We start from the raw sequence: 13850 nt of genomic DNA, 5'->3' as shown, positions 1-13850 counted from the left end.
GGCCCCCTGCCTTTCCTGGGAGTGGTACGGTCCGGGGGTGCGCCGGGCAAAGCCTTCCGGCGGGGAGAGGCGTCGCTGTGCGTGCGGGCTGGTGCAGTCAGGAGAGAGCGGCGGGATGGCGCTGCCGGGTGAGGGACGCCTGCCCGGGGCAGGGGCAGTGCCGGCCGGCTCCGCCCGGCAGCGTGGGGACGGGAACGGGAACGGGAACGGGAACGAGCGGCGGGGCGGTGGACAAGTGGGACAATTGCGCGGGGACGGCGCGCAGCTGTGCGCGGCACGGGGAAGCATGCGGGGGGCGGCGGGCACTGCTCCAGTCCGCGCTGCCAGGGGCAGCGGCTGGGAGATGGAGATGGAGGTGGGAATGGGGATGGGAATGGGGCCGTGGCCGCGTTGGGCAGGGGCAGCGCTGCGGGCGAGTTCCTCTTGTGGCTGCGGGGCCCCTCCCCGAGCTCCTGTGTGTCCCAGCGCTGCGTTCTCATGGCCTCCTCTGAGGTTAGCTGGTTGTCACACTGGGCTTTTCTCCGCTGCCGTTCTGGGTTAGTGCTTGTGTCCCAGTAGGTTGTGCCTGTGAGTCAGGGCAGGCAGAAACACCTGCGCGATTTGAACGCGATTGCCATTGCTCCGTAGGGTTTTCTTGCCCTGAAAAACCAGGAGTGGGTGGTTCGGGAGCAGGTGAGCAGGCCTGAGCTTTGGTGGTCTGCTTCTCTGATTAAACGAAGGTCTTCAGAAGCTTGTTCCCATTCTAGAAGGAAGTTTTGAGGAAGACGTGTTTGCATTCAAAGGTTTCCAAATGTTTTCTTTTCAGTCTTGTGCTCCACTGAACGAATGAAGTCCTTAGTTTTGTGCCATTTATTGTCTTGAGAATTAAGATGAGGGAAGAAGGAGTGAGAAAGGAAGCTTCTTGCAATGAGTTTGCTTTTAGTCAGCTAAAATTTCATCTAGTCTAAACCCTTGCTTCTAACATTATTATTTAAAGCCTAAAACAATAACAAAATGTCAGTCCTAGGAATTTCGTAGGAATATTTGGTGACAATATTTGCATTCTTGTTATCTGCTGGTTGTCTGTTTTGGAGATCCTGACTTACACTGCAGATTTCTGTAGGGTGCACATGAGTGTACTGACCTCCCTTGGCTGGAATCCCAAATCTTTCTTTACCTATGGGTCAGCTATGCAGTGGGGTTGGGGTTAACTCAGAAATATTTCAGAAAATTAGGACAAAGTAGGTGGCTTGGGTGATCTTGTTTTCTAGTCCCGAGGAGTAGTGAACAAGCAAATGCTGGTTTGATTGTTTTTCTGATGTGACGTGGCTTTGGTATGCTTTTGATTTTTATTTTGTGTGTTCCCTACCTCCTTATCTCACTCGTGGGTGTCCTTCTAACAAAGGGACTGTAACAAAACAGGGACCTGAACACTGCTGACCTTGAAGGGGATGTGTAATATTAAGGGTTTGGGATCTGCAGAAAATAATCCATTATAATGGAATGTATGGATCTTTGTTGCTTGGCTTTCCAACACTCTTTTAAGGCATACACCTGAGCTGTCCAAGTTTCCAAGGTAGTTTTTTCAGCTTGGGGTTTGAAGGTTTCTGTTATTTTGAACACAATTTTTTAAAGACAGTGCTTGTTTCAGTAAGTCATATCTTAAATTAAGGGGACTGATGTACTCAGTTTCTGCTAGTATATGACTGCTTAAGGTGCTGGGGTGTTTCTGCTGTGTTCAGTTGGGAGATAGAATGGCATCCTTTGATTTTGGGAATTCAGTTGTCACTTTTATTACCAATGGCTTAAATGATTAAAATTAAGATTGACCTGTTGGGGGGTGGGGTAAATCCCTGGTGCTTCTCCTACATTGTGTCCTACTGTGTCTATTTAACTTAACTGTTGTCTCACACGGCAGAATCACACACTTTCAATACCTATAATTTGAATTATTCAGATCCTTCTCCCTGTTTAGAATCCAAACTTTACTGTTACTGTCTTCACTTTCTTACACATTTGCTTTCTTGTGTTTTTTGTGTTTGGTCATGTTGTCTGAATTCAGAATAATTTAACAATTTGTTGACTTTTTAATTTCCTTCTTTGTTTTCAAGGATTGATTTTTGATTTGGTTTGGTCTTTTTAAATGCCTTCTTAAGTCAATTCTGGTTATTTAAATATAAATCACTTCAGAGTTTCCAGTGAATACCTGTCAACATCCTTGCACTACTAGAATTTATATTGTGTACTACAGATCACTGGAATGTTAGATGTCTATTACTGTGTTCATACTCTAACTAAACAAGTGGAAAGGTCACAATAAATCAAATTAGGATTTGGCAATAAATATTGTAAGACCAAATGATCTCTAGCAGTTTAAATTAGTCAAGTGTGTTCTGGTAGATTACTGCACAGAAAAGTAGCCTTAGAAATGCTGTTTTTTAAAGACATCTTGGTGTACTTAATACTCGTGAGGGGTGATCACTTCTGGCTGTGTATTGACATTATCAAGGCACATTTGAAAGAAACTTGAAGGTTCTCCTCAGCAACACCTAATTGGTGAAATTTTCTCTTTCAGGAGGAAATAAGGATAATATCAGAGCTGGATGCAAGAAGTGTGGCTACCGTAAGTCTGTAATAAGCAATATAAAGTTACAGTGTTTTCTTCAGTTTACAATGTTGGTTGGAACTGCCTTTTGAGGAGAGGGGAAAAAGGAAAGAAGTATTCTTCTCCCTTGTTGCCTGGGCATTTGTCAGTCTAAATTACCATGTTATCATTCTTCTGTTTATTTCATGTTTGTTCTCTGGTTTCTCACAGTTATCAATGCTCTTTGAGTGTCTCAGCAAAAAAATTATGCTATTATATTCATATGTACAACATTTCAATGCAATTACTTGAGAAACTTTGAAATGAAAGCATCTTTTTTGATATATACGGAGATGTGCACTTGTGCTTCTTCTGAATCTGACTGCAAAGAGGCAGGCATTTCAGTTGAAGTTAAGTACAATCTAATTCACCAGAAAAAATAGTTTAAAATCTGTATAAACTTTTATTCTAAGAGAATACTATCGTCGGCATTTTATATTTCAAGAAACAGCTACCTTTATTGCTTACAGGTTCTGCAGTTGGCATTTAGCTCATGCTTTGGATTATACACTGATTGTAAATGCCTGTGGCTACTTTCCTGATTAATGGAGACAGGTCTTAGTGAAGATTTCAAATTTTTCATCACTGACTCTTATTTTTAGAATGTTGGATGAAGAGACACTGTTTTGTACTGAATTGTCTTGAACTTTTAGCACAGTGAGTTAAGCTGTTTGGGTTTTTTATATGAGTGTTACATTGGGAAAAAAAAATTTCTTCATTCTTTCTCTTCAGGCTTTTGCAACAAATTTTGTCAATTACTTGCTTTGTGTATCTGTTCTTTCAAAGAAAGTGGATATAAATACAAATATAGTGCTTTCTTTCTACATGCAGCAAATATCAGAAGCTTTCTCAAAGAGAAGAAAATTTGTAGTCATATCATATGATCCATGTTTATATGTTTCTAAAATCTCTGTCTTGAAGGTGTAGGTAGTTTGTCATCATCCTTACTAAGAACATGAGCTTATTTCAATTACTACTTGAATTAATGTGTCTCCCAAACCATATCTTCCTTTTTTTTAAATTTCATTTTTTAAATTATTTCAATGAGTGTATTCAGCACAAGGTTTCTAGCTGGTCATGATTATCAAGATGCAACTTAGAAAACTAAAAATACTGGTCAGGCAGTAGTTTAGTCAGTATTAAGTACTGGCTGTTAAAGATTATGTCTCATGGGCAAATATGATTCTACAATTTCACTAGAGGGAGTTAAGCAATGCAATACTGACTGTAGTTTTTGAAATATTTCATGCTGTATTTTTAGGTAATTTCTTAAGAAATACCTAATATCATTAAAAAATAGAACCTAAAGTTGGAAAAAAATCTTCAAATTAGCGGAATAGGAGAGAGGCCGTAAAGCACTATTGAATAGTGATTTGTACAACCTGTCAAATTCTTGGAGAGTTTTTCAAAGTGAGCTTTCTCCTGCCCCTTTCACAGATCACAGCCTTTTTTCCTTTTACTTCTCAAAACTGAATAAGACAAAAGTCAACGTTTTTGATGTTTTTTTGACAAAGTGTAATTTTTCTTTCTGTATATTTATTTTGTTCAGCTGGTCATCTGACGTTTGAATGTCGAAACTTCCTCCGAGTAGATCCTCAAAGAGATATTGTTTTAGATGTTAGCAGCACTAGCAGTGAGGACAGCGAGGAAGAGGAACTGCAGAGATTGCAAGCCATGCGTGAAAAAAAGAGTAAGGTGTTTTTTGTGGGTTTTGGATAATAGTTTTCTGACGTGCAGGGACTCTCATTTTATCCTTTTTGATAACTACTTTTAGTTCTTTTAGCCTGTGATTTAAAAATAGGTCTTTTACTTTATGTGTTTAGACTTCAGAGGTTCACACTCTTTTAGTATTATGATTAATTCCTTCTAGAGTTATTAATGTACCTGTTTGGAATATCTCAAAAGGGGCTCCTAAATACAAGAGATTAATTAATCTTTTACAAAGAAGCTACTTAGAAGAAAATAACATGAATGTTCTGAGTTAATCTTTTGATTTTTAAACATCTTCTAATTACTGAGAAATATGACAGCTGAATTTCTCTCCAATTTATAAGTAGGATTTTGACTGAAACAGCTAGTAGACTGGAATTCAGTCATTCATATTTTGAGAAGTACTGTTCTATATTTGGAAGCTCTTAAGTATCAACTCCTTGTCAGAATAAGAATAAATGAATTGTTTATCAGATACTTGAGTTCATTTGAATTTGGACTCAAAGGAGATTGTGCACCTAAGAAAGAAGGGGAGTTTCACCTCAGCATGTTTTAAATGAATGAACATTCTTCTCCTCAGCCCTTCTGTTTTTCATTATGATTTGTTCTTTTTCTCTCGTATGCGCTGTCGTTTAGTTCCTACTGAAGATGCTATTTAGAAAGGAAAAGGGGCAGATAGAACCCTATAGTTAGTTGTACACTTCAAAAGAAATGGATGGGCTGTTTATCAAGATTGTTGAATTGGTACTGCAATGGTACATTCTTGGAACAAGTCTCTTTGGAAGAAATACTTACCACTTACTATGTACTTTTGAATGCAAAGGTTGGTTTTTTTCAGTACTAAGCTTATTGAAGATGGATATCTGCAGGAAAAAACAGCTGTTTACTTGATCTTCTAATCTTCCTGTTTTTATTATATATTCTTTTGCAAATTGTGGCTGCTGTGTATATTGTAAGGAGATGTGTATCTGTCAGTTATCCAGGTGGAATTTTGCCATTTTCTCATCTCAAGATTTTGCACTGTTTTCTTTAAAAAATACTGCTTGTTCACTCATTATCATTCATGTTTTTTCATTGCTCCAAAGGTAGTTTGCTCTTTTATTAATACTAAATTATTTCAAGTTCCATTCCATAACATACAGACCAATCATCTGTGTTTATTGTAGCAAAGGAATAACTACACCAGCATTCAGACTTTATGGAAAGGGTCATAGGAATAAAATGAAATACTCAAAATTGGCTATCTTTTTTAAGGATAAATTGTAAAGGCAGTATTTCCCTGTTAGTTGAATGTGTATTTATGTGGTAGATTTGCCTTTTGGAGAGTTCAAAAGTACTTTTTGAACTGGTATATAAAAATCTAAGGTCAGAAATTTCATCAGTGTCATAAAAACATTGCTTGTAAGTGAAATGTGAAATCATGATATCACACTGCAGAGCATTAGGGCAGGGGGCAGACACAACCAGATGAGGGGAGAGTCTTTTGCTCGTTTCTGTAGGCAGTACATTGACAATTAACTCAAATGTGTCTCACTATGGCATTGCTGTTTGTGAAGCATGAGGTAGGGATGTGTGGAAGTAACTCAGGGATGCCTGACAGAATATTATTTTATTTGTTCTAGTTTTTGGACTTGGACATGTATGCTAAATGTCAAAACTGTTAAAATACAGAAGAAACACAGAATGACTAGGTTGGAAGATACCTTCAGGATCATTGAGTCCAACCCATGCCCTGACCATGGCACTGAGAGCCACATCCAATCTTCAGCACATCCAGGGATGGTGACTGCACCACCTCCCTGGACAGACCATTCCAGTACTTTATCACCCTTTCTGTGATAACGAGCAGATATGAAAACCTGAATCTGGTATAGGAAAAGGTCTTTTTGCTACATTTTACAGGCGTTCCTTCATTCTTAGTGCATAGATCAATGTCAATACAATGTAAGTTGTGTATAAAAGTCCTGCTGCTACTGCAATATATTTCTGAAATTGCTATACAAACCAAAATTTGGGGAAAGGAAAAGAAAGACTTTTAACAAGAATTTTGTAGTAACTTGACATTGCCATTGAAGCTACTTTTTAATGCTGATCTTAATTCAGACAAGTGTTTTCTAAACTTTAACTTTCTACCTATAGATCTAAATGAAGAGGAAGAAAAAAAGAAACAAAAAAGAAAAAGCAAAGAGAAAACAAAATTAAAAAGATCAAGGAAAAGGTAACCTTCACACACCTTTTTAATTTCAAAACACAGCTTTAGAAATATTTTTGACTTGTGTTTTGTCATGAAATATTGCTTCTATTGATGCAACATTATTTGCAAGTACTTCTTCCATTTGAAAAGTTTTCTGTTTTCCAGTGAGAACTGACTAATGGTAAGGTAATGGTACAATAATGGTAAGGTAAATGTTCTTAGATTAGTGGTGGAGTTACAGGCTTTCTGCTGTGCAGTCAGGATTATAGGAGTCTGGAAAGCTCTAGCAAGCTGCAGATCTGCAGATCAGAGAAAGCAGAACTGCCCCTGACCGTCCAACTCTAGGCAAGCTGTGATGAGAAAAGAACAAGTCAGGAGGATTGTGCAGTTGGTCCCCAGCCTAGCCAGCGCGGAGAAGGCTCTCTGAAATTCAGGGACTGTAGGGTTCTTTGTGTGCAGACATGCATGTGTAAGCACACCCGCAGACACACATGTGCTCTGAGTAACTCGCTGTTATCAAAAGGGAAACTTCTCTAGTACTGAACAGGTGTTGAGTGTTAGTGTACCTGTTAACATAGAAGCCTAAAAACAGTATTACTCCAGTTTCAGAGGAAAATGTCATAATACCCCAATGTATTGTGGATCTGAGTTCTGGCCTGTGGACTGACTTGGTTTTTTGAGTTTTTTTTCCATTTTTAAAGTGAGACTATAGATGAAATTAATGTTTCATCATTAAGATAATTGATAAGACAATAAGACATTAAGATAAGGAATTGCACTGGACGGTATAAACTGTAAAATGTATATGAAGACCACAAGAAGATGTCTCTCCAAAACAAAGAAACAGGATTTAATACTTGTTGTATTAAATTTTTTTTTCCCTTATTTACATTGTATAGCTTAAACTTCCACTTTTGAAGACAGCCCTTACAGTTGTGAAGAAGTAGAAGAGAAAAGAGTCAATCTGGTTGTCAGTTTTGTGATAGACAAGTCTTACTCTTTAAAATTTTTTGAAGTTTAGTAAGGGATAAAGCAAAAGTAACAGCGCTAGGTGCACAGCCGAAGCCAGATGCATGTGGTTAACTATAACAACTTTTGTTACATACTTTTTCATTGCATTGGTCAAAGGCATATTCATGAAGATTAAACGTTCCTTTGAGTTTACATGCTCCAGGAATTATTTAGCTTAGTTCCACTCCTGGCCACATCTTCTTAGAGTATGTGCCGCAATGCAGATGTGACTTAGAGAGTCTTGTATTTTATTTTCTCACAAGGCCCCCTGGTCTGTGGTTTGACAGCTACTAATAGTCAAAGGGTCGGTGGTAGATTTCTCCTTGCTCTTCCCGTGTTATTTGCCTGGTTCTTTTCAATGTTATCTTATCATACAGATGTTTTGACCATTTTTACAATTAATATTAGCTATTTCACCATTGTCAATTAGTGAAAATAATAAAGGCATTAATTACTATTTCACAACTACAATTACTTCTGCAAAAGTCAATTTTATAATATACAGCACATAGCCTCTATTTTAATATTTTGTGAAAGCTTAAACTATAATATATATCTTTCACACTAAAATATACAGTGTACACAGGGATTTGGGTATTGCCCATAAAAGGCTACACAAATTATACTATATAAAAAGCAGTTAAAAAGAGATTACAAAATGTACTATATCAAAGTAATTTGCAAAAGCCCATATATAATAGCGAAAGCCAACAACTACATAGTTATCTATAACAGTTTTCTTTACATTCAAGTAATAGTTAATCAAGTAAACAATAGCATAAAACTCCCCTCTTTAGCATTCATGAATATTTAATGACTTATTGTCCTCATAGTTTATTTTTGTATGTAATCACTCTTCACTGCTGGTTAGAGACCCATAGTATGAGCTGCAAGTACATAAAAATTTATCATAACAATTTCTCTCAGATTCTTGCATCATCAGAGACATATATCTGAAGGCATTAATTAGCATTGTTACTGATCATGTGATATTTAAAAAACAGAAGCTCTACCTTGTTGTCATACTTTATTTTTTGATGGACCATACTCTTGGTCTTTCTTTTCTCAAAAACTAAAAACCCACACAACTTGCCTATTCCATTATTTTTTTATCTGTATTATAAACATACTGCTTTTGTGGCATGAAAGTTGTATTAGAAAAGTAATCATTTAAGTTAAACATGCAGACTCAGATATCATAAGCTTTCCAGTGGATGCTACTGTACAAGTTCTACACCAAATTCAATTTGTGACATTACAAACATTCTGACACCTTAAATTATTATTGTGTAATTTTCCTTCTTTAATTACATATTGATCTGCATTTTTTTACTAGATCTTCCTCATCCAGTTCAGCAGAAGAGGATGAACCAAAGTCAAAAAAACAAAAATCACACAAAAAAGAAAAGGAAAAGGGGAAAAAGCATAAATCAAAGAAAGGAAAGCATCATAAAAAGGAGAAAAAGAAGAGACTAAAGGAAAAAAGTTCATCTTCTAACAGTTCAGACAGTTCGAGTAGTGACTGACAGGTCTATTTTTGCTTTTGCTTCTGCAGAGAAGATGATTTTCCTTTCATAGCAAGTTTATTTATGCTTTGCAATGCTGTTTAAAAATGGGATATATTTTTTTTGAGAAATCTATTAGCATACATCAGTGCATCAGATTATTAGATGGACCATTATATGAAAAAAACCTGTTTTTCTATTTCAGGTTTATTAATACTAAACCATGCAACTACTTCTTCACCTTATTCTTAATTCGGTTGTGATTGTGTTTGAAATCCTTTACAGTAGGATGTGGTAAATTTCAGTTCACAAGCTTTTGTTTAGAAAGACATTAACTGAAATATGCTTAGTGTCAGAATGGTTACATCAAATTTGTAAATTCAAATAAGATTTTCTATTACCCTTTAAATAAATGTATGTTTCACACAACAGTCTCTGTTTATATACATTAATCAGTAAGTGCAAATATGAATCAGTGTTCAGGTCCTGAGAGGAGAAGAATAAGCAATGAGAAGCTAAAAAAGATTAATCCTTCAAAATTATCTTCTAAAATTGATCTAGTCACAGACTGTGAAACATAATTACACATTATTTTGGCACGATCACTATAACCAAGCTGAAAATAAACAGAAGCAAGCAAAAGTTATCAATTTTGAAAGTCCTTTTTCCTTGGGTTTTGTTCTTTTACAAAATGTTATGGCCATTTTATCTTCGACATAGATGTAAAGGTTCGGATGTCACAAGAAGACTTCTGGTGATAAACTATTTCTTCATTCTTGTCAGTGGTTATTAGCTTCACTTTGCATGAATCAGACTTTTGAAAGCTAACCCTGGCATAACTCCTGCTGTTCTACAGGCCCCAAGTAGTAGTGACTGCATCCCTGCTACTCTGCAGCCTCCAAAGCTCTTGCAATACAAAGGTGATGCCAGTATAAAGAGTGCCATTCCCTGTCAGCTTATCCCAGATACAGAATGAAATGCCTATTTCCAGAAAGAAGGACAAGAATAAAGCATGTGAGTAGTATGTGGCGTGGGCATGGCAAGTGCATAGAGTAGTGAAGAGTCAACAACCTGCCTTACAATAGACTCTGAAAAATGCAAATCAGTCTTTGGCAATAGGCACAGGAAACAAAAGCAGATACTTGGTGTTTCCTTCAGTCATCTTTCCCAGGTAGTGGAAGAAAAATGTGCACACTGGCAACTGAGCTGCTAAACTGGGAAACAAACTGTGCTGTAAAATGCACCGAGTCCTGGAACAGCTGAATTGAAACTGAAGGAAGCTCTTGTTTTGCAAATAGCCAAAGGAAATACCATTCACATCACAAAAGCTACAGCTTCAGCATTCTCTGCAACTTGTGAGACTCCAAGGAAAACCCTTCACTCTTTCACAGTTTAGAGCATTTCTTCAATGTACCTAGAATAATTGAAAGCTGCTTTGAACACAAATAATTTTGTTTAACAGGTATTACCCTATTTTTAATACATATCAGATGAGCACCATTGAACAGCAATTCAAGAATATTTTTCTCTTTAAATTCTGCCAAAACTACACTTCCATGCTTAGTAGTTTTCATGGTCTTTAGAGGCATTTTAACAATATACTTGCCATCTTCATAAACTTCTGAAAACTTTTACCTGCTACTAGCATAATTTTGCAGTGTGAGGACACTGTACATTGTAATTTAATATTCGTTTCCTGTGTTCATGCCATTTGGGTTTTGCCTTTTTTTTCCCTTTTATATGTTCTCTGTATTCTTTACACATATATTTGTAACATTGTCATCTATTTAGTTAGTAGCTAGTTTTCCCAGGAGTTCTCCATGGCCTTTCCCTAAGCAGAAAGATACATTCCAGAGCTCCAAGCCCCAACAGGTACAAGGTACTATCTTGGTTCTTCCTGTGAACCAAGGCTGAGAACAACTCATTGAGATATTCTCATGGAAAAAGTAAAACTAATGCTGACAGGGGGCTCCAGAGAAGGGGCTTGACCTGGGGGGAATTGTGTCACCGCTTGTCCTAATTAGTGTTTTTTATCAGTTATGCTAATTTCCTAAAACCTATAAAAATGTACTCACCCCTGTGGGGTGGGGTGGGCTTCTGTGGGTATCTTTCCATAACTGCTCCTGAAGGCCTTTTAAAAGGTCCCCTTTTATCTTACCTCCTTACTAAAATGATCTCAGGTTTAATTTCCAGGTTGGGCAAAAAGGCAACGGTGTTACCACTGCAAGCTCTATTACTATTGAAATTTGTAGGAATATTACTTTAAAGATTTAGTCATTTGGTAGTGTCAACTTGTGTTGTTTTCAGGACTCCTTCCTGAACATTTCCTGCAGTTCCTCTGTTGTATTCTTTTCAATGGTATGTGGTGGCTCTTGTGCACTCTGCAAGGGAGCATAAATGACGGACAAACAAAAAGTCTTAGCCATAGGTACTTAAGTCGTAGAACAAAAAGCAAAATAAATTCTTTGTGATGCAGTACTATTATGCAGCTTTATAACGGCAAGGTTTTGGCTTCTTTTTCCTTTCAAAAATAAGTCATACTGAAGAATCATAGCTCAGAATTGCAATAATGCAATTATGGATAGAAAAAATTGCAGCATCTAGCTGTGAACTTGGAATGGACTAATAACATTTACAGGCATGTTCTTTAAGCTGCAGAGATAATGCATATTGAACTCTGTATTTACTCAGTGCTTTTGTAGTTGACAGCAGGAAAGAATGTCATAGCTGTAGGCCCTTCTGAAAAGTATCATGAGTAATGAATCTGACATGGTGCTTGTTATCTGTTTCATGTAACAATCAGTTCTAGGAACTCCTGGGATGTATTTTTAGAAGATCATCTTTTGCAACTCCTCATGTCATCTGTCCCTAGTCAAAAAAGGACACAGTCTCTGTGTATGCAAAACAGAATGGCACACATGCCAAACTTTTTCACTGAACTGATGATTCAGTTGTGCTCTGAAGTCTCCACAGTAGAGCCAGTGTTGAAGATGCTAAAAGGTTTTACTGGCTTTGCCATGTCTTAGGCAGCCAACTTTTCTTACCTTGTGAAAATTACCATACATCACGGACTCTCCTGGGCAAAGACACACTTGGTGCCTCTTACTACAATGCCTCATGGCAATAGTACTTGAGAAAGGCATTAACAGAAATTCTAAGATGCAAATCACAGTAAGTAATAATAAGGGTAAATATGAATAGAGAAAAATATGTCAAAAATGCTTCTGTAGTAAAAATGCTAGTACATTTATACTACTCACAAGAAATTCTAGTATAACAGTCTATGAAGATGAATTTAGGTAAAAACACGAAATGAGGTGGTGGTAGCAGAAAACAAGAGGTACAAGAATAAAGAAACCAAAGAGATTAGGAGGGGGAAAAAGGAAAAAATTATTTGAGAAAGAAGACCAGAACTACAGGTTTATCTAGAAAAGCAACGTTATAGTTCAAATACTACCAATAAAGGAGAGAAATCTGAAAAAGGCTGTTTGTAGTGTTCATTTAAACTTCAGCAAGATGTACTCAAGATATGGTTTAAACAGTTTTCTGTGTAAGCTAAATATTGGTCCCACTGAGAAAGTGTACTGTGAAGGAATGATTAATCCTTATTTGTCTGTACTGTGTATTTTCCTGAGGCTTTAATCTAGAATAATAGTTTATAAAATATCATGGCAGAATTTTGACCATCAGAGAATTTTAACAAAGAATAAAGTTGACCTGGGAGAAACACATTGTATATGTTATTAATTGTCCAGGAGTAGATTTAGGCTGAAAATTGGTAGAAACTTTGTTTACGTCAAAGAACTGCAGTCCCAGAAGAGCTAGAAAAAACTTCTGGAAGAGGGACCCGAGCACATATAATGGGTCATTGCATTAGACAGCAACGGACTGGACAAAGAGAAACAGGGGCTTTCTTGGACACTAGAATTCCCATTACTACTGGTACTTAATACATTTAAAAAAAATGGAAGTGAGAGAAATACCACTCCAAGAAATTTTACAGATGACGCAAAATGAGGTAAAGGCTCAAAGTACTAGTGAGATGGAGACTGGAAGTTCAAAGCCAAGTGAGTTCAGGGTGGAAAATGTCTAAAACTGGCAACATGAGGCTAGATCTGGACAGCAGATTATTCATACGCTGGGAACAGCATAAGTTGAAAAAAACCAAACACTACATTAGAGGGTACAACCACCAATTAAAAAATAAAGGTATACCTCTTCAAACATGGCTGGGGCTACTTTTGTAAAACTGCTACAAGAGAACAGAATCTAAGGGAAAACAGCTTTGGATTTGAGATGAATTATTTAGCTGTAGAACAGTTAAAAGTCATTATTACAGCTTTTGCCACACCATGATCCCTAGAAAATATGTCCTGCCATCCTATATTTAGCCCAGCTCAGTTCTTTTTGGAGTAGAAAAGGTTGATTGTGCTGAAGGTTGATTGTGCCTTTGGTAAAGGGTAACTTTTCCTGCAAGTCAGTCAGTGCCTTCAAGGTCCTAGAATTAAACAGGACCACAAACTTCCCAAAATACTGCTACAAGTCTCCTCATTGACTGGAGTAACTTACAACTAAGTACAAGCAGAAGATGTATCTTTAGCTAGTCTTGCCTCTTGTCCATGAAGCTGGACAATAGGTATGGTATCTCTTACAGAAGTAATAAGGAATTTCACCATTACACGGATATGAGACCAATAGGCATTTAATGCACCACTGCATATATTCATTTCTTAGATGGGACAGAAGTTGGTTATTGTATTTCTCCCATTCTCTGACACAGATTTTCTGAGTTGTACTGGATATACGT

At 37.2% G+C, this 13850-nt stretch overlaps 1 protein-coding gene across 1 annotated transcript; it reads left to right on the top strand.

Annotated features, from left to right (window-relative positions):
* The first annotated feature begins 43 nt into the window (after window positions 1-43).
* On the top strand, window positions 44-9472 carry SREK1IP1 (SREK1 interacting protein 1). Its single transcript, XM_064736080.1, has 5 exons — window positions 44-128; window positions 2555-2602; window positions 4173-4313; window positions 6473-6551; window positions 8875-9472. The coding sequence occupies exons 1-5, from the start codon at window positions 116-118 to the stop codon at window positions 9062-9064; spliced, it is 471 nt and encodes a 156-aa protein (XP_064592150.1). The 5' UTR covers window positions 44-115; the 3' UTR covers window positions 9065-9472.
* Window positions 9473-13850: the final 4378 nt, after the last annotated feature.

Source organism: Zonotrichia leucophrys, chromosome Z, assembly GCF_028769735.1.
Source record: "Zonotrichia leucophrys gambelii isolate GWCS_2022_RI chromosome Z, RI_Zleu_2.0, whole genome shotgun sequence".
Taxonomy (NCBI): Eukaryota; Metazoa; Chordata; class Aves; order Passeriformes; family Passerellidae; genus Zonotrichia; species Zonotrichia leucophrys.
The sequence above is the reverse complement of the archived record's forward strand: the minus strand, read 5'-3'. Positions and strand labels throughout refer to the sequence as shown.

What these genes read in the sequence shown, in the direction of transcription:
- SREK1IP1 (XM_064736080.1), top strand. An exon ending in ATGCAAGAAGTGTGGCTACC is followed by an intron (nt 2,603 to 4,172) that starts GTAAGTCTGTAA and finishes TATTTTGTTCAG; the next exon opens with CTGGTCATCTGACGTTTGAA. An exon ending in AGCCATGCGTGAAAAAAAGA is followed by an intron (nt 4,314 to 6,472) that starts GTAAGGTGTTTT and finishes TTCTACCTATAG; the next exon opens with ATCTAAATGAAGAGGAAGAA.